Source organism: Salvelinus alpinus, chromosome 16, assembly GCF_045679555.1.
Source record: "Salvelinus alpinus chromosome 16, SLU_Salpinus.1, whole genome shotgun sequence".
Lineage (NCBI taxonomy): Eukaryota > Metazoa > Chordata > Actinopteri > Salmoniformes > Salmonidae > Salvelinus > Salvelinus alpinus.
In genome coordinates this window covers 19,385,629-19,410,231 of record NC_092101.1, presented here as the reverse complement: position 1 = coordinate 19,410,231, position 24,603 = coordinate 19,385,629, and the positions used below count along the sequence as shown (strand labels likewise).

At 42.8% G+C, this 24,603-nt stretch overlaps 2 protein-coding genes across 9 annotated transcripts in view; both read left to right on the top strand.

Annotated features, from left to right (window-relative positions):
* Positions 1-2,276: 2,276 nt before the first annotated feature.
* LOC139541056 (hepatoma-derived growth factor-related protein 2-like) lies at positions 2,277-10,020 on the top strand. 2 transcript variants are annotated; one of them, XM_071345242.1, is made up of 16 exons: positions 2,277-2,537; positions 3,200-3,276; positions 4,724-4,862; positions 5,123-5,296; positions 5,412-5,531; positions 5,620-5,697; positions 5,828-6,014; positions 6,106-6,190; positions 6,299-6,575; positions 6,661-6,797; positions 6,905-6,960; positions 7,120-7,190; positions 7,348-7,449; positions 8,300-8,456; positions 8,681-8,801; positions 8,968-10,020. In XM_071345242.1, exons 1-16 carry the CDS (start codon positions 2,466-2,468, stop codon positions 9,062-9,064), a joined length of 1,950 nt encoding a protein of 649 aa, XP_071201343.1. In that variant the 5' UTR covers positions 2,277-2,465; the 3' UTR covers positions 9,065-10,020. The 2 variants fall into 2 exon arrangements, with proteins under 2 accessions (XP_071201343.1, XP_071201344.1); XM_071345243.1 differs by having other exon boundaries at positions 2,285-2,537; positions 5,415-5,531.
* A 352-nt stretch (positions 10,021-10,372) lies between these two features.
* LOC139541055 (AP-3 complex subunit delta-1-like) overlaps positions 10,373-24,603 on the top strand; it is a 30,449-nt gene continuing 16,218 nt past the window's right edge. For 5 of the 7 annotated variants that reach the window (XM_071345240.1, XM_071345238.1, XM_071345241.1 and 2 more), the window contains exons 1-20: positions 10,373-10,689; positions 14,105-14,200; positions 14,471-14,551; positions 14,659-14,739; positions 14,890-14,997; positions 15,077-15,206; positions 15,442-15,581; positions 15,688-15,761; positions 15,893-15,942; positions 16,304-16,353; positions 16,717-16,765; positions 18,004-18,149; positions 20,998-21,146; positions 21,464-21,694; positions 21,846-22,080; positions 22,188-22,333; positions 22,637-22,790; positions 23,003-23,074; positions 23,278-23,353; positions 23,663-23,862. In XM_071345240.1, coding sequence (XP_071201341.1) covers positions 10,594-10,689; positions 14,105-14,200; positions 14,471-14,551; positions 14,659-14,739; positions 14,890-14,997; positions 15,077-15,206; positions 15,442-15,581; positions 15,688-15,761; positions 15,893-15,942; positions 16,304-16,353; positions 16,717-16,765; positions 18,004-18,149; positions 20,998-21,146; positions 21,464-21,694; positions 21,846-22,080; positions 22,188-22,333; positions 22,637-22,790; positions 23,003-23,074; positions 23,278-23,353; positions 23,663-23,862 — 2,364 coding nt within the window. In that variant the 5' untranslated portion in view covers positions 10,373-10,593. The remainder of the gene's footprint in view (positions 10,690-14,104; positions 14,201-14,470; positions 14,552-14,658; positions 14,740-14,889; positions 14,998-15,076; positions 15,207-15,441; positions 15,582-15,687; positions 15,762-15,892; positions 15,943-16,303; positions 16,354-16,716; positions 16,766-18,003; positions 18,150-20,997; positions 21,147-21,463; positions 21,695-21,845; positions 22,081-22,187; positions 22,334-22,636; positions 22,791-23,002; positions 23,075-23,277; positions 23,354-23,662; positions 23,863-24,603) is intronic. The other 2 variants (XM_071345239.1, XM_071345236.1) reach the window with 1 other exon arrangement.

The following is a 24,603-nucleotide window of genomic DNA, read 5'->3' as shown; positions in this document are numbered from 1 at the left end:
GACTCAACAGCCTTGGTTTCTCTAATGACTGCCTCGCCTGGTTCACCAACTACTTCTCGGACAGAGTTCAGTGTGTCAAATAGGAGGGCCTCTTGTTCGGACCTCTGGCAGTCTCTATGGGGGTGCCACAGGGTTCAATTCTCGGGCCGACTCTTTTCTCTGTATACATCAATGATGTCGCTCTTGCTGCTGGTGATTCTCTGATCCACCTCTACGCCGACGACACCATTCTGTATACTTCTGGCACTTCTTTGAACACTGTGTTAACAAACCTCCAGACGAGCTTCAATGCCATACAACTCTCCTTCCGTGGCCTCCAACTGCTCTTAAATGCAAGTTAAACTAAATGCATGCTCTTCAACCGATTGCTGCCCGCACCCGCCCGCCCGTCTAGCATCACTACCATGGACGGTTCTGATTTAGAATATGTGAACAACTACAAATACCTAGATGTCTGGCTACACTGTAAACTCTCCTTCCAGACTCACATTCAGCATCTCCAATCTAAAATTAAATCTAGAATCGGCTTCCTATTTCGCAAACAAAGCACCCTTCACTCATGCTGCCAAACATACCCTCGTAAAACTGACTATCCTACCAATCCTTGACTTCGGCAATGTCATTTACAAAATAGCCTCCAACACTCTACTCAGCAAACTGGATGTAGGCTATCACAGTGCCATCCATTTTGTCACCAAAGCCCCATATACTACCCACCACTGCGATCTGTATGCTCTCGTTGGATGGCCCTCGCTTCATATTCGTCACCAAACCCACTGGCTCCAGGTCATCTATAAGTCTTTGCTAGGTAAAGCCCCACCTGGTCACCATAGCAGCACCCACCTGTAGCACGCGCTCCAGCAGGTATATTTCACCGGTCACCCCCAAAGCCAACTCCGCCTTTGGCCGCCTTTCCTTCCAGTTCTCTGCTGCCAATGACTGGAACGAATAGCAAAAATCACTGAAGCTGGAGTCTTATATCTCCCTCACTAACTTCAAGCATCAGCTGTCAGACAAGCTTACCGATCACTGCACCTGTACACAGCCCATCTGTAAATAGCCCACCCAACTACCTTATCCCCATATTGTCATTTTTTTTGCTTCTTTGCACCCCAGTATTTCTACTTGCACATTCATCTTCTGCACATCTATCACTCCAGTGTTAATGATAAATTGTAATTATTTCACCAATATGGCGTATTTATTGCCTTACCTCTCTCATCTTACTACATTTGCACACACTGTATATAGATTTTTCTATTGTGTTGTTGACTGTACGTTTGTCTACCCCATGTGTAACTCTGTGTTGTTTGTGTCGCACTGCTTTGCTTTATCTTGGCCAGGTTGCAGTTGTAAATGAGAACTTGTTCTCAACTGGCCTACCTGGTTAAATAAAGGTGATTTTATTTTTATTTTTTATCAGTGCCAATACCCTGAAGATGTTCTTTTTTAAGGTTACACTTCTCAAGAAACTAAATGACCGCCTTTGCTATTGATCTGGCATCACCCCCCTCCAATTCAACCAGCCCGAGAAATGTGGACACAACGGTTATTTTCTTAGCACTGAAATACCGATTCACCACACCCAGGTATTTGGAAACAACTGACATCAGTGGACTCATCCAAAAGGAGACTGAACTTCTCATCCCCCACATCTGATGTTACCCTTTGGAGAAAATAAGGAGCCAATACTCCCCTAATAATTTCTGTGCACTTGGTGCGGTGCATTTGGAAGTTTGTTGCTGCCACGGATTCTGAAAAGGCAGCTTTGCATGCCATACCTAAATGGTCGCATGCTAGCAGCGAACAATGCTCCGCAATGGCCATTGCCATAGTAGCTTCTGCGCTTTTGCAGTTATCCACTTTCTTAACGAAATGTGGTAATGTAGTCCAGCAGGGGGGAGATTTTCGGCAAAACACCTGAACGTACCCTCTTACTTTCAGCCCCATATTTTTACTCTATGACTGCGGTCGATTACCTGTTATTTTTATTTGTCAAGACAACATTCATACTAAAAAACATAAAAGAATCACAAACAACAAGTTATATGTTGTGGAAGACAGATATTTATGAAATCAATGTTTTTACTTCTGCGCTAAAGCTTTTGATTTGATGTTACTATGCATTTTTTAATTAGTGGTCAGATTCAAATTAGGAAAACGATGTCGAATTTACAGTGTACACATTGTAGAATATGATTGGTTTGAAGAATGGAGTGAAAAGAAATTAAACCAATTATAGTGGCCAGTAGGAGGGATTTCCGCTCCGATAATCAAAGTTAGCGGAAGCTATTCTTATGAAGCTAACCGCCTCATCTCGCGCTATTGAGAAGCTAGCTGTCTAGCTAGTAAACTTAATCGTTTTGCAGGTTTCGTGTCGACCTGAAAACGGTAAAGAAGCGACACATAAAGACACCCAGAGTTCGCTAAAGAAGAAAGAAAAGGCTGCACAGAAGAGCAGGACAATGCCGCACAATTTCCAACCCGGAGACCTGGTCTTCGCTAAAATGAAGGGGTACCCCCACTGGCCAGCCAGGGTAAGCTAGTAGCAGCCAGAGTGAAGGGGGGTAGGCGAAGGGGACGCTGGAGTTTCGCTGTGCATCCTTGTCAATGACTGACATAGCTAATATTATATAGCCAGCTAGCCTTGCCTCGTACTTGGAACTATATAACATTTATTTTTTTTTATCCTAGCAATCTGTTTGTAAGATGTTTGCGGGACCATCTATGGAAAAGTATAACCAGACTACTTTGGGAATGGCGTTCATGTTTGTCTTTTGTGCACGTATTTTGTCCAACCAGGCATCGCTAAGTATCTACAGTACCTGTACTTTACTTTTGGTGTGTGTTGATTGATTGAAGATGAAGCCTTCTTGATTTACAACTTTTTAGACTTGCTGTCCTATAAAATAAGATCCGAACTATAGTTAACTAACCAGATGAGTTTTTGGTACAGTGTAAACATATTTTATTTTCTGGAAATGCATGACTTTGATGTGACGTGTTCACTTGTCCCCAGGATGTTTTTGGCAGTGATTAGAACATTCTACAGATTCTTCCAATCAAGGTGTCTGTCTGGAGTGAGGGGTCCAGACAAGGCCAAAATATTAATTACCTACTTCCAGCCTTACTTTCATCAGTTGCCCAACCTGACTTAAGAATCAATGTGTTTTTGGTTGTGTGGTTCTCATTCTCCTAGATTGAGGATGTGGCAGACGGAGCAGTAAAACCCCCTCCAAATAAAATCCCCATCTTCTTCTTTGGGACCCATGAAACGTAAGTGCTGTGTCTCTTTGATTTACAATAGCAGGAATTTCTTTGGATGGACTTGGTATACTACATCATCATTAAGGTCCTTTTATTGCAGGGGTTCTCAAGATTTTTGTGATCGCAAATTCATTAGGGATCCCATCATAATCAGAACACTGCTCGAGTGAGATAAAATAGCATACAAGGAGTTGTACTAAGACTTTGGCAGTGCATTTTCCCCGCTATCCAGACCCCTTGCTCCCGCCAAACGCTACGCCACCCCCACAGACTATAGTTTCTTCTCTTCTCTAAGTATGTAGCGAACGACAGAGCAATAGAATAATTTAGTGTGAGTCGTCAGGCTAGCAGTGCATGGCCATACTAACCAAGTCTTGAGCCCTGGGAAGGAACATATTAAAGGCCCATCTCTTGGCATCAGAGAGAAGATTTTGCAGTTTTTAAGGTAATATCCTGCAGTTCTACACATTTTGTCATGGGGCAGAGATTTTTGTTGTTGTAGCTTTAAAGCTAATATTGTGCTTTTATACATGTTTTACCATGAGGCAGAGAGAACTTTGCTGTTTGAAAGCTTACATTACAGTGCATTATGTAAAACATTTTTAAATTTTTTAAATTATATATTTATTTTAATTAATTAGGGGGGGAATATAAGAAGTATTGAGTTGAAAAATGTATAACTAGGGGAGTACTGTGAATACCTCCCAGGCCCATGTTGCCCAGAGTTCAGAACATCAATTGTTGATTGATAACATTTTATTGTATTACACTTATTCCGTGAATCCCTTGGCCAACATTTGTTTAATCTGTTAGTAATATTCATAAAAATATATATTTTGAGATCTGGCCACGGTCCTCCTGCAGTATCTCGGGTCTGCGGGCCCCACTTTGAGAACCCCTGCTTTATTGGATCAGCAGTTTAAAAAAAATATTGAGACAGTGATGCAAACAGGAATGTTGTTGATTTGCATTTCTATTCCAGTTGGTTTTGTTTTTGTTGTCCCCAGCTACCTAATGTGTTGTATGTTGTTTTTAATTTAAGTATCATAACTCATATTTCTGTGGAAATATATCCTCCCTGTTTGTTGGTGCACTGTATCTTCTTTAACTTACTTTAACCTTTTGAAACTCATTCATGTGTTTTTCATTACTGGTTTATGTCTGAAGTGATCTAGGTCAATTGTGTGTTGAAGTTCATTCTTTCATTTTGATCATACAGCACTTGTTTTACAAGATGGCAGATAAACTATTCTTAAACCACCACTAGGTGGCAAAATATCCCTTTCAGTATTGTAGTTCATTACCAGTACATGGCATTTACATCATGCAGAAACCCGGTGTGTCAGTTACCCTGAAAGCAGGGAGTATGGCTGTCTCAAGTATCATCTTTTTAATTCAGTGAATTAGAATTACAGTCTTGTATATAGCATTGTCTTAAATCATGCTCTCTCTTCAGAGCATTCCTTGCACCGAAGGACCTTTTTGCATATGACAAGTACAGCGAGCGCTATGGGAAACCTAATAAAAGGAAGGGCTTCAATGAGGGCTTGTGTGAAATCCAGAACAACCCTCACGCGTCATACAGTGCTCCTGCAGTAAGTACATAATATCCTCAGAAGTCCCTCTTGATACTGTTTCTGTAATACTGACCAACTACAACTGAGTGCTGTTATCCCTGGTTTATTATTATTTTTCTGTACACTTAGGATCCGTTTAGGTCAGAGACTCATTGCCAAAGTTACCGTACTATACAGCTCCCTGTTGGTGGTATTATCTGTTTGTTCAGCATTCTATCACATCTGTGTTTATCAACAAACACTTATGTTGGGGCATTATCTCTTCATTCACGTCCCAGCCTGTCAGCTCGTCTGACAGTGAAGCCAATGACGGTGCAGCAGGAAGTGAGGCAGAGGATGACGAGGAAGCAGTGGTGCCCAGGAAAGCATGTTCAGGAAGTGAAGTAAATTCTGACTCAGGAAGTGAGGATCGAGGAAGAGGAGGGGTGAAGAGGAAGGCACCTGCTGCCAAGGTGGTTGCGAAATTATAATTTCTGTGTTTTTGGATGTTAATTCCAACCAGACAACTGCTGTTGCTTAGATGTGCATCTGTTATAATATTACATCTCTGTTCTATCTCTCATTCAGCAGCCCCCTGTGAAGAAGACCCGGGGTTCGTCCAGTGACCGGGATGGAGAGGAGAGTGGCTCACCCTCGGAACCAGACCCATCCCCTTCTGACTCGGACTCTGGGAAGAACAGTGACCAGGTCAGTTGACACATACAAACAGTAAGTTATACACTAGCATGATAACTTGGTGTTAATTTGATGGTGTCTTGTTTGTTTTCCCCTGTAGGACTTCACCCCAGAGAAGAAGGCAGCAGCAGGCCGTGGCGGCGCCGGGAAGAAGGCTGGAGGTGGCAAAGGGAAGAAGGTGAGGAAAGGATGCCCTTCAGGTGTCAAACAGCCCTGGGTAGCTGAATAGATAAGCACCGTTTATGGTTTCGCAGTGATTACTGGCTCTCTCTCTCATTATGCTTTTCTCTCTTTCTGGGATGCTGTAGAAGGTGTTGTCGGACTCCGACTCCGACTCTGGGTCTCAGTCAGACAAGAAGAAAGGGGGCAGTGATTCAGAGGATCAGAAGCCACGGCCTGCTCTGTCTGGATCAGAATCCCAGTCTGGCTCCAAATCCGACTCTGACTCAGAGCCACAGCCACCTCCACGGAAGGCTCCTCAAGCGCGCAAGAAAGGTGAGGGCTATTATGTCTGGTATCCCAGACAGTGAATGGTAACTGTATTTGTCACTGCATAACCCTCTTCTCTGCCATTTGTCTCACTCAGAGAAGCCTCCGCCAAAGCCTCGGGGTGGACGGAAACCCAAAGCTGCCCCGGTCAGAGCACCGGCGTCTTCCTCTGACAGTGATAGGTCAGCACGGCTCTAGTCTGTTCCACATTGGTTGTGCTCTCTGTTAATACATTATAAAAGACTTTTGTCAATAATTAAGTACATTATGAATGGTCTCCTGTACTACAGCGACAGTGAGCCGGACCGAGTCAGCGACTGGAAAAAGAGAGATGAAGAGCGTAGGAAAGAGCTGGAGGAACGGCGGAAGAAGGAGCAGGCAGAGGAGATCCTCAAGTATCGGGAGAGGGAGAAGGAAGAAGATGAGCAGAGAAAGAAGGACAAGGAGAAAGGAAAGAGCAGTGGTGAAAACAGTTCAGATGAGGGTGTAGATCACCCACTGAAGAAGTCCAAGAAACCCCCACCGCCCCCCATCCCCGCCCCCTCCGACTCTGACTCTGGACCTGAGGTAACTAGCATGGAAGACTGTAAAGAGGGGACATTTGCTTGTTTTAGAATAGATTTGTTGAACATTGTGTTTTTCCCCCATTCAGGTGAAAGCATCTGCAAAGCGTTCAGACAACCAGAAGAAAGGGAGAACAAAGAAAGAGAGGGATCATGGTAAAGGCAAAAAGGAGAAAGATGTGAAGGAAAAGCGAACCCAGCGGTCAGAGGAGAGGCCCCGAGTGAGGTAAATTGCACATGGCTGAACAAGACAAAAGACCAGAGCACAGATCTCATTAGATGTTATCTTCATTAAATATAAATGCACACAGATCACTGAGCTCTCTCCCTCAGGTCCAAGCCTGACAAGCCCAAACGTAAACCAGAGAGACCTCCAGAGAAGAAAAAAGGTCAGAGCTCAATGTTACTCCCAGTCCACCAATCCACTGTGTCCATTTGGAAACCCTGCATATGGAAAACTAATTGTGACCAATGGTTGGTCAGATACAGTGCCAGGTAATATAAACTTTTCGTGTCCTCACTCCTTGTCTTTTTGTGTCTGTACACAGAGCCAACTCCAGACGAAAAGCTGCAGAAGCTCCACACTGACATCAAGTTTGCACTGAAAGTGGACAACCCAGTGAGTAACCATATAAGGGGCTCTCTTCATTGTCAATAGAAAAGTTATTGTCACATAGTTGGGATTTTACAAGCAGCATGAGGAACCACCTTTTTTATTTGACCAATTAGGGGTTCCTTGCACATAGAATACTGCAATGGTGTTGTCTGTTCTGCAGGACATAGAGCGCTGTCTACAGGCCCTGGCAGAGCTGGAGGCTGTGCCGGTCACCAGCCACATCCTACAGAAGAACTCTGATGTTATTGCCACGCTTAAAAAGGTGCCTTTCCCTCTGAACCTCTTAATAAAAGTTAACCTTGTGTACTGAACAAAAATATAAATGCAACAATTTCAAAGATTTTACTGAGTTACAGTTCATATAAGGAAATCATTCAATTGAAATGCCCTAATCTATGGATTTAATAGATCTATGGATCTATTAGGCCATAATTTGACCCTAATCATGTGGGAATACAGATATGCATCTGTTGGTCACAGACACTTTAAAAAAAGAAATGGGCCTCACAATCAGGATCTCGTCACGGTATCTCTGTGTATTCAAATTGCCATAGATAAAATGCAGTTGTGTTCGTTGTCCGTAGGTTATGCCTGCCCGTACCATCACCCCACTGCCGCCATGCGGCACTCTGTTCACAACATTGACAGACCACATACACGTGGTCTGTGGTTGAGGCCGGTTGGACGTACTCCCAAATTTTCTAAAACAATGTTGAAGGTGGCTTATGGTAGAGAAATTAACATTAAATTCTCTGGCAACAGTGCTGGTGGACTGGTGTTGTTGTGACAACTGTACATTTCAGTGGCCTTTTATCGTCCCCAGCACAAGTTGCACCTGTGTAATGATCATGCTGTTTAATCAGCTTCTTGATATGCCACACCTGTCAGGTGGATGGATTGTCTGGTTTAAGAATAAATACTCACTAATAGGGATGTAAGCAAATTTGAGATCTTTCTGGAATCTTTTATTTCAGCTCATGAAATCTGGGACATACTTTACATGTTGCGTTTATTTTTGTTCAGTATAGATCCTCTGTGTATATCTCATCCCCTGTTTTTGGTCCCTTTGAACTCCGCTGAAGTTGTTCTGATTGATGTTTGTGTTACTGTAGATCCGTCGATACAAAGCAAGCAGTGACGTAATGGAAAAGGCCAGCCAGGTCTACAACAAATTAAAGGGGCAGTTTGTGGTCAAGTCTGAAATGCCAAGTAAACATAAAGCTGAGGGAAAGGAGCAGGAAGAGAATGGGAAGGAGACACAAAACACAGGTAATTCTCTCAGCCCAAACTTTTACCATCACTGCTGATGGACTTATTTACTGATGGACTTATTTACATTTTCTGTATTTTTCCTCCTATGGATATTACCCCTCTTAAAGGAGAAGTTCACTATGGCATTAATTCATAGACTTTATTTTTCAATGTGTGTAACAACGAAATTAAAGGTCCTTCATTTGTAGCCAATCAATTGATTTTGCATAACTTGTCATCAGATGTAATACCTGTGAATGGGGAATCAGAAGTCCAGAAAAAGGAATGCACTGAGTTGGAGGATACCCCAAAGTCACCAGTCCAGGAAGTGAATGATGAGCATGTGGCTTCAAGCCCCAACAGGTAAACGGCCTCCTCCTATGTCACATCTTTGTGTACTTCCTTTATTTCTGCTAATATTTGTTCAAAGTATCCATGGTAATATATTGCTCTACTCATTGGTACTTTGCTACCATCACAACGGTATATGTGGCTCTAGTTCTGAAGTCTTGTCTCTTCTCCATGGTAGGCGAAGTCCTGATAGTCCTGCTGAGCAGCAGACGCACACTGATGAAACACACCACGCTCTCTCTACAGAAACAGAATCGATAGCGATGGAGAGCTGAAGAACTCTGAAGAAAATGGAATACAACTGTTTACCACCGCTAAAAGGAAAGCTCACTAGTCTCGTGCCAGATACATGGTGCTCTGCAGACCACTTTGATGTTCGCCATTGTATTTTTCAATTTTTATAGGACACCTTGGACAATCCCCAATTCCTCCCCCTCAAGCTACCATGCTTTTTTTTCTCCCACATGAACTATAACTTTGGTCTTTCATACTGTATTTATAATGAGAGATTCAATTTTTAGCACTTCTAACAGGAAATCGAAGGGGGAGAGGAGTCTTGTTCTGCTTTGAAGTAACTGTACTGTCACGTTAGTCAAGGCATCTGTTGGCTTTGCTTTGAGAATGATATTGAAGCCTACAGAACCTAGAAAAGGCTAATGTGTGGTGGATAAGTATGAGTCTGGTACTTTTTGTGAGTTTTTTTTATTTTATCTGGTCAGTTCTTATTAATCCAGTCGCACCATATAAATATTAAGCCAGTGAATGGAACCACATCACATGTTTTCCAATTAAGTTCCACCTACTTTTTATTTTTTTAACAAGTATGTTTTCTGATATTGCATCTGCTTTTGATTTACTGAATGCTGTGGAATTATTCATAGTCATCTGGTTTTTCCCTCAATACCATCTGCTTTCAATAATTAGCCTAATGAACGGGATAATACACATTGTGTACAGACTAAATGATATGATCCTGATCCAAGTTGTCCAGATCCCATGCAGCTGGAGCCCATTTGACGTTTGCTTGTCATACATGTGTTTTTAGTGCTATGTAAAATATTTTGTTTAATTTAGTTGAGTTAAATCAATATCTCAGCATTGTGGTCATAATCTGAACACTTCTGTCATTGAAGGCTTCAAGGAAGTCTCATATTCTCATAAATGTAGTTGGATTGGGGAGTAATAAATGTATACATACAAGTTGTAATTTACAACCTGTGTAACCAATCTAGTGAAGAGGAATTGCAGTGAATAATGTGGACCTATGCATGTGGTCAGCGGTGTAAAATTGTTTACAAATAACCCATTATACATTTATGCAAGTTAAATAGATTATTTGCCATCCTTTTACATGAAAATGTTTATGCAGTCATTAATGCTCATTGGGTTGGCTGTGGCAAAGAAAGATCTACTGTGCACAATTTTGTAGACATGATGATGAATTGCATTCTGTATAAAGAATACAACTTGAAAATGATCATGCATTAACATTGCAAGCCGAGTACTAGGCATATATCTTTAATTGCATTTGATTATCATAATGAGAATCCCACATATTAATACAGTCAGCTGACGTTAGACGCCATTTTGTCAGCCATTTCCTATATGGATCCACTGCCAGTGTCTGCACAGTTATAGTACACCCCATCTAGCTTCTCCTTCTCTGCCCGGGATTAGTAAACAATTACGAATCCCGAAAAAACGGTATCCGGGTGGATGAGAGACTGTCTAGCGGGCCGGTTAGCATCCAAAAGACCTCTACCAGGCGCTTTGTCCCCGAGGACAGAAGCGACAAAAGTCAGCCATGGCTTTGAAGATTGTTAAAGGGAGCATCGATCGGATGTTCGATAAAAATCTTCAAGATTTAGTACGTGGAATTAGGAATCACAAGGAAGATGAGGTAAAACGATTAGCTGTGTTTTCGGAAATGTCTGATTACCACTGTCAGTAAGTCAATGTTTGTAACATATCTCATTGCTAAATATTCTGGTTAGCCAGCTACAATAGCTCACCTATTAGATAGCCATTCCAACCTTATGCTAGCTGTCTACCCGGTATGCTATCCACATAGCTAAATAACTAAGGCGTCTTGTCATGAAGTTAATCAGGACTGAGTAGGCAACCGAATATAAACTCTGGTAGTATTAGTTAACTCGGTAACTGTCAATGTGCCATTGCTCGATAATCGTAATTTGGCTAGCAAGCTAACATTAGCAGTTTATCGCCACTACATAGCTAGCTACTCATTTAGCAGATGGGTTTTATCCAAAGCGCACTTTATTTTGTTTCGTACTGGTCCTCTGTGGGACTCGAACCCACAACCCTGGCGTCGCAAGCACTTATTCTACAAACTGAGCCACACGGGACCCTTCAAATATTATGGTTCTTGCACGAAATACTACTTATAACCAGTTGTGAAACGCTACCTTTTTACTGCTCATGGCAACTGCTTTCAGGTGAAGCTAATGACAACTAAGAGGCTAACTAGCAGTAACGTTAGCTAAGTTTATCCACCTCAGCTGATGTGATCAGGATGATGCGCGTAATAATACTTTTCCTTCAGCACTATTTTTCTCTTATTTGCTAATTGACAGTAGCTAGATAAAAATGGTGAGTTCCCTTTGTGTATATTCATCTCATATTGCATTAATAAAAACAGTGACATGCAAACAAAGTCTAGACGATTTTGTAGGCCTCGCTCTACAGCGTCATGTCAGTGACAACGTTGCATAGGTAGACGAAAGGATGCTTCTGACTGGAAAAACAGAGGTCCTTTTATCCAAACTACTATACTTTCGCCACCTTTTTTAATTCATTTTGTTTGTACAGTTGTGGGAAATAGGTGAAGTGACACCTCCGAAGAGTCAGACCGCAGATTACCGGATGCTAGGTTTATGCAAATTGTAGATTTCATAATCATGCTTTATTAATATGGCTGTAGACTATACTAGCTATGTATACTGTGTTAGCAACATCAGAGGACATCCAATGTGGTGTGGAAAAAAGTAGTATTAAGTATTGCCATAACAGGGAACAGCCTCATAACGGTTGATTATAGTTCCCTGTGGTATGACAGCTTTTATGGTAGGAAATGCTCCTGTCTTCATGGGTGTCACACCAGTGTTTTCAGGATGATGCTGTGTTCTGCAAATTAGATCATCAAAGAATCAGCATCATCACAGAGGGTGACAGTGGGTTGGCCTATAGTCTGTCCAATAGAGGGCACTGTTTGAATGAGATATGGAGGTGGAAGTTGCTCCAGAATGAATTCCTTAGTTTTAAACCGATTTTAAGTTTAGGAAATGATGTCACTTAGTGGAGACCATTATGCTGTTAGGCTGGATGTATTGCTACCATTCAAAAAATTATGCCAGTCAGTAGCTAGGACATAGGGAGTCTCTTATTGCAGAAGTTTCTTGAGCAGAAGAGTGAGCTGGACCAATGTTGAATTGGGAAACACTCAAACGGGACAGTTTTATCTCCATCTCTTCATTCAAAGACTCAATCATGGACACTCTTACTGACAGTTGTGGCTGCTTTGTGTGATGTATTGTTGTCTCTACCTTGCCCTTTGTGCTGTTGTCTGTGCCCAACAATGTTTGTATCCTGTTTTGTGCTGCTACCATGTTGGGCTGCTGCCATGTTGTTGCTACCATGTTGTTGTGTTGCTACAATGCTGTGTTGTCATGTGTTGCTGCCATGCTATGTTGTCTTAGGTTTCTCTTTACGTAGTGTTGTTTCTCGTTGTGATGTGTGTTTTGTCCTCTCCTATATTTTTATTTAATTTATTTGTATATTTAATTCCAGCCCCCATCCCCGCAGGGGGCCTTTTTCCTTTTGGTAGGCCGTCATTGTAAATAAGAATTTGTTCTTAACTGACTTGCCTTGTTAAATAAAAAATGGATAGCTGCTGCTGGATTCCACAGAGCTATGGTGGCCACTGAAGAATCATTTGCCCAGTCAGTTATCTGGCAAAAGAAAGTAAATGTTTTGTCATGTGCTTTTTCATTGCTTAGCCAGACTGACAAAGCATGATATCTTTGACCACTGTACTAAACCATGATCTTTTGATTCAGGTCCTAATGTGGTCCCCTTTGTGTAACTTAACCCTGCTTACTAAGTTAAGGTGTTGGTTACCCAGCCAACAGTGGACAGCTCACTGAAATATTAATGCCTTGTGTGTGTTCTCTCCAGACCTGGACTCTATTTGCTTTATGCATGTAGGGATATAATACAGCTACACCTATTATACTTAGTCACTCCCTCATTTAAAAGGGAAGCAAATCTAAAAAGGTGTTAAGGCACACAATGCAACTGATACTAAATTGTAGAAGACAATAATATGTAACACTAACAGGGATGTTATGGGCTCCTGAGTAGCGCAGCGGTCTAAGACACTGCATCTCATTGCTAGAGGTGTCACTACAGACCCTGGTTCGATTCCAGGCTGTATCACAACCGGCCATGATTGGAAGTACTATAGGGCGGCGCACAATTGGCCCAGCATTTGTTAGGGTTTGGCCGGGGTAGGCTGTCATTGTAAATACGAATTGGTTCTTATCTGACTTGCCTAGTTAAATAAAGGTAAAAATATATAATTATTATCCTGTCCCTGGAAGAAGAACAGTGTCTGAGAAGGTCCCTCCACTGTCTCCCTGTACCTCCTGGAGAACCTGCTGTGCTAGCACAATGTAGGCCTTGGCTGTTTCAATAGGATCTGAATTGGTCGTTGAATTGGTCGTTGAGTCAGAATGTGATAGGAGAGCACTCTGGTGATTCAGAGCATGGTCCTGTGTGTCCATGCTCTGCAGCCTGGTTGCAAGTATAATGTGCAGAGTACAACCCCCCCCCTCCCTCTTCCCCCTGTCACTGTCTCATGACTGCAGACACATGACCAGCACACTTGTATTATAGAGCTCTCTGTGTGTGTGTTCCAAGGTTCTGTTCCACCAATGTTTTACTCTGCTCTATCAGAAAGTCTAACCAGGCTAAACAATCTCTGTGTAGCAGATAAATGTAGCATTAAACCTTGAAATAAAGGTTACTCACTACTTATTCTTTAATTCCAAGTTCAGAATAAAACCCATTCAACCGTATACTGAAAACCCTAACAAGCCTAAAACATTTCTGATCAGAAGCTCTGTTTGATTATCCTTTATTTTATAGATTTATAAAATTAATGACATTTCAAATGCCCTTACGATTTCTCCCCTTAGACTATTTGTAAACTGGTTAACTGAGGTCAACCAGGAGAGGAAAGTAAAGTATCATGTGGAGGTTGTCATTGCTCTGTCTGTTCCTCTGTCTCTTCTCAGGCTAAGTACATCTCCACCTGCATTGATGAGATCAAGCAGGAGCTCAAGCAGGACAACATTGCTGTCAAGGCCAATGCTGTGTGCAAACTCACCTACGTAAGACCACAGACCAGCACCCCTCACTAAAACTGCCGTTACTGAATTTGCCCTCACTGAAACTGCCCTCACAGTGAACAACACAGAGATGCGCAACCAAAAACACTAGCTATATATCCTTGGCCTACTATGCATACTTTTTCACTTGATAGCATGTACTTTGAATACTGCCGTACTCAGGAAAAGCTCTTTGATAATGGATTTAGCTCTCACTGTCCACAGGGACAGCATAGTGGATGTTCAATGCCCTCTCCCCTGGTGTGTTAACAGTTACAGATGCTGGGCTATGACGTCAGCTGGGCTGCATTCAACATCGTGGAAGTCATGAGTTCCTCCAAATTCACATACAAGGTGAAAAAGTGAAATAATGTGCTATTATAATGTTGGTATTTGAGAATGTTCTACTCGAGATATAATTAGCCTTAGGTCAGAGGTTTAACATGTGCTCTCTCCTCCAGAGAATTGGTTACCTGGCTGCCTCCCAGTGCTTTCATGAGAGCACTGATGTCATCATGCTGACAACCAATCAGATCCGAAAGGTCAGTGTTGCTTTTTTCCCCTTACTTTTGGCCTGCTGGTCTCTGATTAAAGACCAGTTCTGATACCTGCTATTTCCTCCCCTCTCCTTCTATTTTTCTCTCCTCTTTCGCTTTCTCTCTCCCTATTTTTCATATTTTTTTCCCTCTCAGGATCTGAGCAGTCCTAACCAGTACGACACTGGTGTGGCTCTCACTGGCCTCTCCTGCTTCGTGACCCCTGACCTGGCTCGGGACCTGGCCAATGACATCATGACTCTTGTGAGTCACATTCTCAAGTTCTTTCTACACATTTTTGTCTGTTTCATGCTTCTCTGACCTATCTCTGTTTGTGCTACAGATGTCCCACACAAAGCCGTACATCAGGAAGAAGGCAGTCCTGATTATGTACAAGGTGTTCCTGAAGTACCCAGAGTCTCTGCGCCCTGCTTTCCCCAGGCTGAAGGAGAAACTGGAAGACCCTGACCCTGGTGAGATAGACTACCTAGTACCTACCTACTTCTCTGTTGGTTGGGGCCAGACAGATTTTTTTGTATCACCTTGAATCATAAATTATGCAATAACTAAGGAATATAGTGTCTTAACTGGTGGAAGCTTTTTCAAATTATTTGAATGCATTTCACCTCATTCGTATCATAATGTCCTTCAGCATGGATTTTGTTGATCTCATCTCAACACTCCCTGTGTGATGCCTCTGTCCTGTAGGGGTCCAGTCAGCGGCTGTTAATGTCATCTGTGAGCTGGCCAGGAGAAACCCTAAGAACTACCTGTCTCTTGCTCCACTCTTCTTCAAGCTCATGACCTCCTCCACCAACAATTGGGTCCTCATCAAGATCATCAAGCTGGTGAGTGAACAGGGAGCTGTGGGAATGAATGTGTGTCAGTAACAAATTATTGCCAAGTATCACAACATGGAGAGGTGTTGCTCCATTAGTGTGTTGTGTGTTTCAGTTTGGTGCCCTCACACCTCTGGAGCCTCGCTTGGGGAAGAAGCTGATTGAGCCCCTAACAAACCTCATCCACAGGTAAAACACACACACAGAGATCCAACCAATAGGTGTTTTGTTCAATCCCTATAACAAAATGTTGTCTGATGAAAATAATGACCTTCTGTTTATCCCTACTCCTTTTCTTACTCCTTCTTCCTCTCTCACAGTACATCGGCTATGTCACTTCTATATGAATGTGTCAACACTGTAATAGCAGGTCAGTATTCGTCTTCTCACTTCTTCTTTTTGTAGGTACATTTTAGTCTGTGCCGGGTGTAGGCATCCCTCTTTGTGAAGCTTGCGTATTAACTGAAGATGTGGGCAAGCCCAGTTATTTCTGACTCGTAATAAAAACACAATATTCTCTGTGCTATGTTTATAATCTTCAGTGTGGGCAGTTGTTTTTTTAGTGTCTGTGATGTGCCACTGAGGAGGTTGTGTTGACTATGCGGTTTGTTTTATGTGAAGTGAAAAACATCACTGTGCTTTTAAGATTGCAGCTCGTGATAAGTTGTTTTTGACAAGTTTGTAGAGTTGTTGTCACAGCAGGATCTGATTGTCGTTGTCCTCTGTTACAGTGTTGATTTCCCTGTCCTCTGGGATGCCAAATCACAGTGCTAGTATTCAGGTAAGTTTCAGCCGTCATGCCCACACTTTCTCTTCTAGCTAATGATGTTAACCCTTTCCACTCCAATTTGATGACGATGCATGTTTAAACCATGAATCTTTTTTAATTCTTTGTTTTTACCATAAGTCTTTTTCAAAAGATGAACAACAGATCAAACAGGCTAGTGCAACTGAATAAAATGTGTGATTTTATAGCTCCTAAAATGTCTAGATGCATGTATTTGATGTACAAAGACATCAGCTGGAATATACGGTCACTTTTTCCCCAAAACAGTTGCGGTGCCCAAATTATATTACTAACACTGGACCTGAATTGATTTTAATGGCACTTTCCCTTCCCTTCCTCCCTTCTCTCTATCCTTAGCTCTGTGTCCAGAAACTGCGAATCCTGATTGAAGACTCGGACCAGAACTGTGAGCCCTCTGTCAATGCCTGCAGTGTGTCATTCTCTCATTGTCTGTGTGTTTCTGAGTAGCCACCCATCTAGCTTCCAACAACCTAGATCCCAAACTCTGGATAACTCGACATTTTGATCATGGTCCCACACAGGGGGCTGTTTTACATTTCACTGCACATAGTTGCAGTTGTGACTGTATCAAATGGTAGGGTTTTGTCTTTATCCATTTATACATCTCTACTTCATCAGGCTATTTAGTTTTTAAACTTTCAGTATATTTGATAAGTCATTCATTGGTCTAACAGGTTACGGCTAACAGTAAGTTAAACCATCTACGATCATTATGTTGATGCAGCTGGTGACTCGAGTTATCTGGGCCCCTTAGTAGGTTGTGTGTAGATTAGATATATACGTTGGCAGCTATGTCTTGTTTTACATTTGAGTTCTCGACTGTTTCGCTAGTTAGGCTCATAACATCAACCCCCCTTGCTCACATTTGACACCACTTTAGTCTCAAACATCATAGAGTTTACTAGGCTTCTCCTGACCTTTTCTGATGAAACCAAACCTGTATCTGCACAACAGCATTTCACCTCAAGGTCACATTCACACACATTGATCCATAAACCTGATATGCAGCTATCTGTGCCTGAGATATCAACAGCCCAGATAATAATTGGATGTTATAATATGCCTGATTCAGCAACAACAAAAAATCTTATTGGATTATTGCACAATGGCTACATATACCTAGGACTCAAGTTGGTGGCAAAAAACAAAACGTCCATGTGTATATGTTGTCTCGTGTCTGTTCTCCATCGTTTTGTGTTTCTTTGTATTTTCCTTTTCTTTGTTTTAATATATGTGAAAATATCAGGTAGTCAGTCAGACCACGTTTTGTATACTATACTGTGTAGACAGTCATATTATATAAGAGAGGCATTTAGAATAGGGATAACGGCCTACAGTAATGTAATCAGTGAGGTTTCAGCGGCTGAGAGGGGATAGTGAAGACAGCCAAAGAGACCTAGATTGTTCAAGATATTTTGGGTGACCAATATACCTCTTGTGCTCTAAGACAGGGCGGTAGGCTATAGCCATAAGATAATGTCTACTGCGGAGTGTAAAGGCATGCTGTATGGCTCGTAGTACAGTCTCCATAGTGCACAGCCTCTAGTCTAGTGCATAGGGAAGTAGAGTAGAAGGCCCAGTGTATAGTGCCCTGGCCACTGAGTGTGTTGTCTTTGTCCATAGTGAAGTACCTGGGCCTGCTGGCCATGTCCAAGATACTGAAGACTCATCCCAAGTCTGTCCAGTCCCACAAGGACCTCATCCTGCAGTGTCTGGATGACAAGGACGAGTCCATCCGCCTGAGGGCTCTAGACCTGCTCTACGGCATGGTGCGGATAAGGGAAAGGGGGATAACTAGTCAGTTGTCCAACTGAATGTATTCAACTGAAATGTGTCTTCCGCATTTAACCCAACCCCTCTGAATCAGAGAGGTGCGGGGGGCCTTAATCGACATCCACGTCTTCGGCGCCTGGGGAACTGCCTTGCTCAGGGGCAGAACAACAGATTTTTACCCTGTCAGCTCTGGGAGTCGATCCAGCAACCTTCTGGTTACTGGCCCAATGCAATAATCACTAGGCTACCTGTCATAGCACATGGTCATTGAAAACACACTTACCCTAACCCCATGTCTTCACCACACCTATACCTAGCCTAGCGATTAGAGTGATGGGCCAGTAACCGAGAAGGTTGCTGGTTTGAATACCTGAGCTGACAAGTTGAAGAAATCTGTCGGTGCACTTGAGCAAGGCACTTAACCCTAATTTGCTCCACCTATTAAGGCTGACCCTGTAAAACAACACATTTCACTGCACCTATCCGGACAATACAACATTTTTCGATCTACTCATGGGGAAATGTCTTTAGCTCAAGAACCTCCCTGATTCTATTGATAGCCTAATGCCTCCAGGGGGGTACACTACCTACCTGGTTTGAGGAGGTAACTTTGGACAACTCTGAGTTCACCTCGGGATAACCTCTAACATGAAATTGGCTCACCTTTTAGCCAGGTGAATTTATATGGCAACGAATGCTTCAGAACTAACCTGCGTCGGTGAAGGCTAACTCCATTTATCCTGAGTGAAGTCTGAGCTGTGAGTTGAGGACCAGTGAAATCAAATTCTCTCGCAAATGTTTATTTATTTGAGGAAGAGACCGATTTTAAAATAAATAAAAAATACCTTTCACATTACATATTTGGTAATGACAGGATGTATTTGAAAGTAAACGCAGAGTAAAACTGATGTTCTAAATTATTTTATTGATAGGAGTGGGTAAGAAGGTGCTGTGTGCATAAGCACAAAGATGGCATTCACTATACGTAATAAAAGCAAGACAGAACTTCTAAAAGCTTATTTCACATCATAGCCTGCTGAATTTGCAAGATGGATTTTCTTTCATGTTGATTTGGTCAAAAATGTAAAAGTGGCACTGACTCGCCCATAGATTGATGTTTCAGCATTGTTCCAATGTGTGGAGTTTGGCGTGTGACGTGCACTCGCAGTTTCAAGCCTGCTAGAGTTAGCAGTTAACAGTTCACCAAACCCACAGTTCGGGACGTTTTGGGGTCAAGGTTAAATTAATTACATTTTAAATGCCATTCATATTGTAAAGCATTCACAATGTTCCTGGCATTGTCTGTTGGGCCAGGATTATTTTGTTGGGCCTCAAGTTCCACTCTGATGCTGCGTATGTAACCATGTGGGTCGTGGGAATTTACCAGTTGTGAAGTCGTAAAAACCAATTGGATGCATTCATGTGATTTTTAACTTGTTGTGAAATTTTGAATAACTAATGGCCAGCAAGCTGCGTCAACCATAAACTAAAAGTACAGCTATCATGCTTGTCAGTGGTGGAAAAAGTACCCATTTGTCATACTTCAGTAAAAGTAAAGATACCTTAATAGAAAAGGACAAGTGAAAGTCACCCAGTAAAATCCTACTTAAGTAAAAGTATTAGATTTTAAATATAATAATTTCACATTCCTTATATTAAGCAAACCAGATGGCACAGTTTTCTACAATTTTTTAATTTACGGATAGCCAGGCGCATACTCCAAATGAAGCGTTTGTGTTTTGTGAGTCCGCCAGATCAGAGGGTACCAGATCTCTGACATGCACTGCCAACTGTGGAACCTTATACAGACAGGTGTGTGCCTTTCCAAATCATGTCCAATCAATTGAATATTTTACATTTAAGTCATTTAGCAGACGCTCTTATCCAGAGCGACTTACAATACCACAGATGGACTCCAATCAAGTTGTAGAAACATCTCAAGGATGATCAATGGGAACAGAATGCACCTGAGCTCAATTTTGAGTCTCATAGCGACGGTCTGAATACTTATGTAAATAAGGTATTTCTGTTTTTTATAAAACCTGTGTTCGCTTTGTCATTATGGGGTATTGTGTGTAGATGAGGATTTAGAATAAGGCTGTAACTTAACAATGTGGAAAAAGTAAAGGTGTCTGAATTCTTTCAGAATGCACTTTATTTGAGGAGTCTGCAGACTGCTGCATAGGTGATTCTCGTTGAGCGTGGAGACATAATGGTAACGTTTTGTCCACAACTCTGTCCATCGCTGTTGTAATCTAATGTTCCCAAACTGGAGATTTAAACAATGATTCCTCCTGCATCCTCGAAATCTGGTTTATCGACTCCCTACACTCGCCTATGTTATTAATTTTATTATGTGAAGTTTTAACTATTACATTATTATTATTATTAGTACAGAACTCTTTTCTGGCTGCACCTCACAAAAGGACAATTTCAAATGCGCCAATTTAAGATTTTAATTATGATTACAACGTACGCATAGGCTCTAGTATTATAAGAGAATATCCTGAAATGTTTTTTCAGATTTAGTTGAGGCATAGGCCTACAACGCAGTAGGCATAGCTTATAGGCCTAGTGTTTATATATTTTTAGGCATTTTTTTTTTTTTGGATTCACATTGCAGACCGAATTGAAGTCCCTGGTACGAATGTGAACCGTTACACCCCTAGTTAGCGGCAGGCGGATGAGCAATATCCACCATTGTAGTACGGATGAACCCTGAGCTGGAATGTGAAGCTAGCTAATTTCAGAAACGCCTGGGTACATCTAGCTACATACTGGTAACAGTACCGTTTCTGATTGCCCCATGCCTCTGTTTCGCATTGACTATTTGTGTCCTCCCAGGTGTCCAAGAAGAACTTGATGGAGATAGTGAAGAAGCTGATGTTGCACGTCGACAAGGCTGAGGGAACCACTTACCGAGATGAGCTGCTCACCAAGATCATCGACATCTGCAGTCAGAGCAATTACCAGTACATCACCAACTTTGAATGGTCAGTACAACTTACTGGAGGGGCCTATAATTGTCTCTGGTTCTTTACACACTTTTAAACTCATACTTTCTGTGATCATGAGTCTCTGTGTGTCAGGTAGCGTTGAAAGACTCGGTTAACGCTTTGCAGTAATGTGTCCTGCTGTATTGTACTCTATATGCTGATCGGCTCTTACCTATACGTATTTTTAAGTTATTTGTAAATAGTTCAAGGTTTTTGTCATCTTTTTTGGAATTACCTGCCATTTAGGGGCCTACCTTCCACTCACCTGTCTCTGAAGTACATCCGTCTGACTCTGTCCTGTGTCCATCTCTCAGGTACATCAGTATCCTGGTGGAGCTGACCCGTCTGGAGGGCACGCGGCATGGCCACCTCATTGCCTCCCAGATGCTGGACGTGGCCATTCGGGTCAAGGCCATCCGAGCCTTTGCTGTGGCCCAGATGGCTACTCTACTGGACAACGCCCACCTGCTTACCGGCAACACACAGCGCAACGGCATCTGTGAGGTTCTCTATGCCGCCGCCTGGATCTGTGGAGAGTTCTCAGAGTATGTATTCATATCTATTCCTCTTCATATCATATCTATTCCACACGCTTTCTAGCGAGACTGTTTTCCACTAACTAGCTAATATCAGGCCAGTTCAGCCCTATATCATTGGCTTATCCCTCATCCAGTACCATCCTCCATCTCCCCACAGACACCTGGAGGAACCCATGGCAACTCTGGAGGCCATGCTGCGGCCCAAGGTGGCCACCCTGCCGGGCCACATCCAGGCCGTGTACGTGCAGAACGCTGCCAAGCTGTTTGCCACGGTGTTGCGCGGCCAGGAGGGGGCACCAGCGGACAGCACGGTGGCCCAGGAGACCAGCCAGCTGCTCATTGACAGGCTGCCTCTGTTTGTCCAGAGTTCCAACCTGGAGGTGCAGGAGAGGGTGAGTCACACATCTAACCTCCGGGGGCTATTGGCCATTTGAAAGGCGAATACCTTTTTCACTATGCATCTCTCTTTGCCCCCCCCTCATTCCTCTCCCCTCCCCAGGCTTCATGCATCCTGCAGCTGGTGAAGTACATCCAGAAGCTGCAGCAGAAGGATGTGGAGGTAGCTGAGGAGGTGACAGCTCTGTTTGCTGGGGAGCTCAACCCTGTGGCCCCCAAGGCACAGAAGAAAGTACCTGTTCCTGAAGGGTCAGTCTGCCTGCTGCTCTCTTACTCACAATGCTGTTAAATGAAGCTTATAGTGATGCACAACATAATACATATATTTTTTTATAGTACTACTTTATGCAGCCCATTACACAATTTTAGATATTGCAAAGTAGCTTTGTTTTTTAGTCTGTCTTGCAGACTATCGAATGTCAGTCTGTCTGAGTCGTATATAAAGTGCATACACAACATCAACAGAGACTTACTGATTCCATTTAAGCACTAAACACATCCCTATTGGACAGTACAGCTGGTGAGAATGTGTTATCTTGGTTTTGTCCCCAGTCTGGACCTGGATGTGTGGATCAACGAGCCTCCGTCTGGGAGTGAGTCTGAAGATGAGGGCAGGAAGTCCAAGGGGAAGGCTGTGTTTGCCAAGGAGGAGTCCAGACACACCAAGCCACGCTACACTGAGGTGGACGAGAAGGAACTGGCCAAGGTAAGATGGCAATGTATAAGACAATCACTGCTGTAGACCTAGTGATATACAAGCTCCTCAGTTCTTTCATCAGTTGATCTGGTGTTAAATGTTTGCTGACCCTAAAACGATCAGACACCGAAGAGGTACACTGGTACACACCACTCAACCATAATATAAACACAATAGAGTTTTCATATGACTGACTTTATGCTGTTTCTCCCTCCCTCCAGAGGAGAGAAGTAAGGAAGGCAGAGCAGGCCAACAACCCATTCTACATCAAGGCCTCCCCCTCCTCTCAGAAGGTACGCAGAGCATCATTACCCAATTGGCAGCTAGTCTTGTGTGTTATCCTGACTCTTGCAGAAATGTGATTAATTACACATTTCAAACTACTCCCATCTAAATATGATCATTTTAATGGACTAGGAGCCTTTGTTATGTTCTTCACATTCGTGTGTTATAGTTCCTGTGTGTAACACTTGTTTCTGTGTGTGTGTGTGTGCAGGTGTACCAGGATGGTGTTGGTGTGGAGCACATTCCAGTGGTGCAGATTGACCTCAGTGTGCCTCTTAAGGTCCCAGGTCAGTCTCCTCTGGCCACTAGATTATAAACTACTGATTTCAATGTACAATGTATCAGTGAGTGGTTTGCACACAGCACTCTGTATCAAAACCTAACCCATCTCCCTTTTTCTCTCTTCGCCTCTGTCATACCTTAACCCCTCTACTGTACCTCTCTGTCATAACTTATCCCCTCTACTGTACCCCTCTCTCATCTCTCTCTGTCGTAACTTAACCCCTCTACTGTACTTCTCGCTCTGTAACATAACTTAACCCCTCTTTCTCCTTCCTTCGCGCTCTCTCTTTCTTTCTCCCTCCCGTTTGGTTTAGGGATGCCAATGTCAGATCAGTATGTGAAGCTGGAAGAGGAGCGTCGGGAGAAAAACAAGGCAGACAAGAAGAAGAAGGACAAGAAGAAGAGGGAGAAGGGCGAGAAGGGCCGCCGGAGGAGGGGGGACTCTGGCCCAGAGAGCGAGGAGGACATCACCCCCGCACACATGGTGGACATCGTCACTGAGGAGATGCCAGAGGTAGGGGTTTACACATGGTGTTCAGAGTAGAGGTCTTCATGGATCCAAAAGTTGACCTATTCCGAAATGGACATGGGACTTTCCCACCCAGACTCGAAATGCATCAATATAAAAATAAAAAAAATAGAGAGACCAGTTCCGTATAGATCTGGTCAAATCCAGACCTGGTACGATCTGAGTGATGGAAGCAGCTGAAAATGTACTTTTCCCCCCCTAAGCGACTATTAACCAGAGCTGATAAAGCGCGAGAGGATTGGAGGTGCCGCTCTAGCAGGCGGGGGAGTGAGCGAGTGACACGGGGAGCAGGGAGGGAGAGACTAGAGACAGAAGCCAACCAACAAGCTGACTCACTATAGTAGACTAATAGCTGCCATAGCTAGGTTATTTATCATCAAATATGATTACATAGCACCTGTCTTGACAGCATCAAACCGGGAGAAGCTAGTTATGCTAACTAACGTTAGCTAGCTAGGCTAACTGAGGCTGCAGTGCATGCACTTTCTCATTCTACAGTTACAAATACCAACAACTCCATTCAGAATATTAAGCATCAGCCTACCTGTTGGCTCTTGGTTGTTGTAGCCTATCCTTCTCCTTTTAATTCTATCTTCCATTCATTTGTTATCCTCTGACTTTTTCCACACTGACTGTAGCCTATTGCTGCTTTGACTTATGATTGGCCAGCAGCAACAACAACAAGCTACACGCACCACACTCCACTCTCGCGAAAAGAAAGAGCAG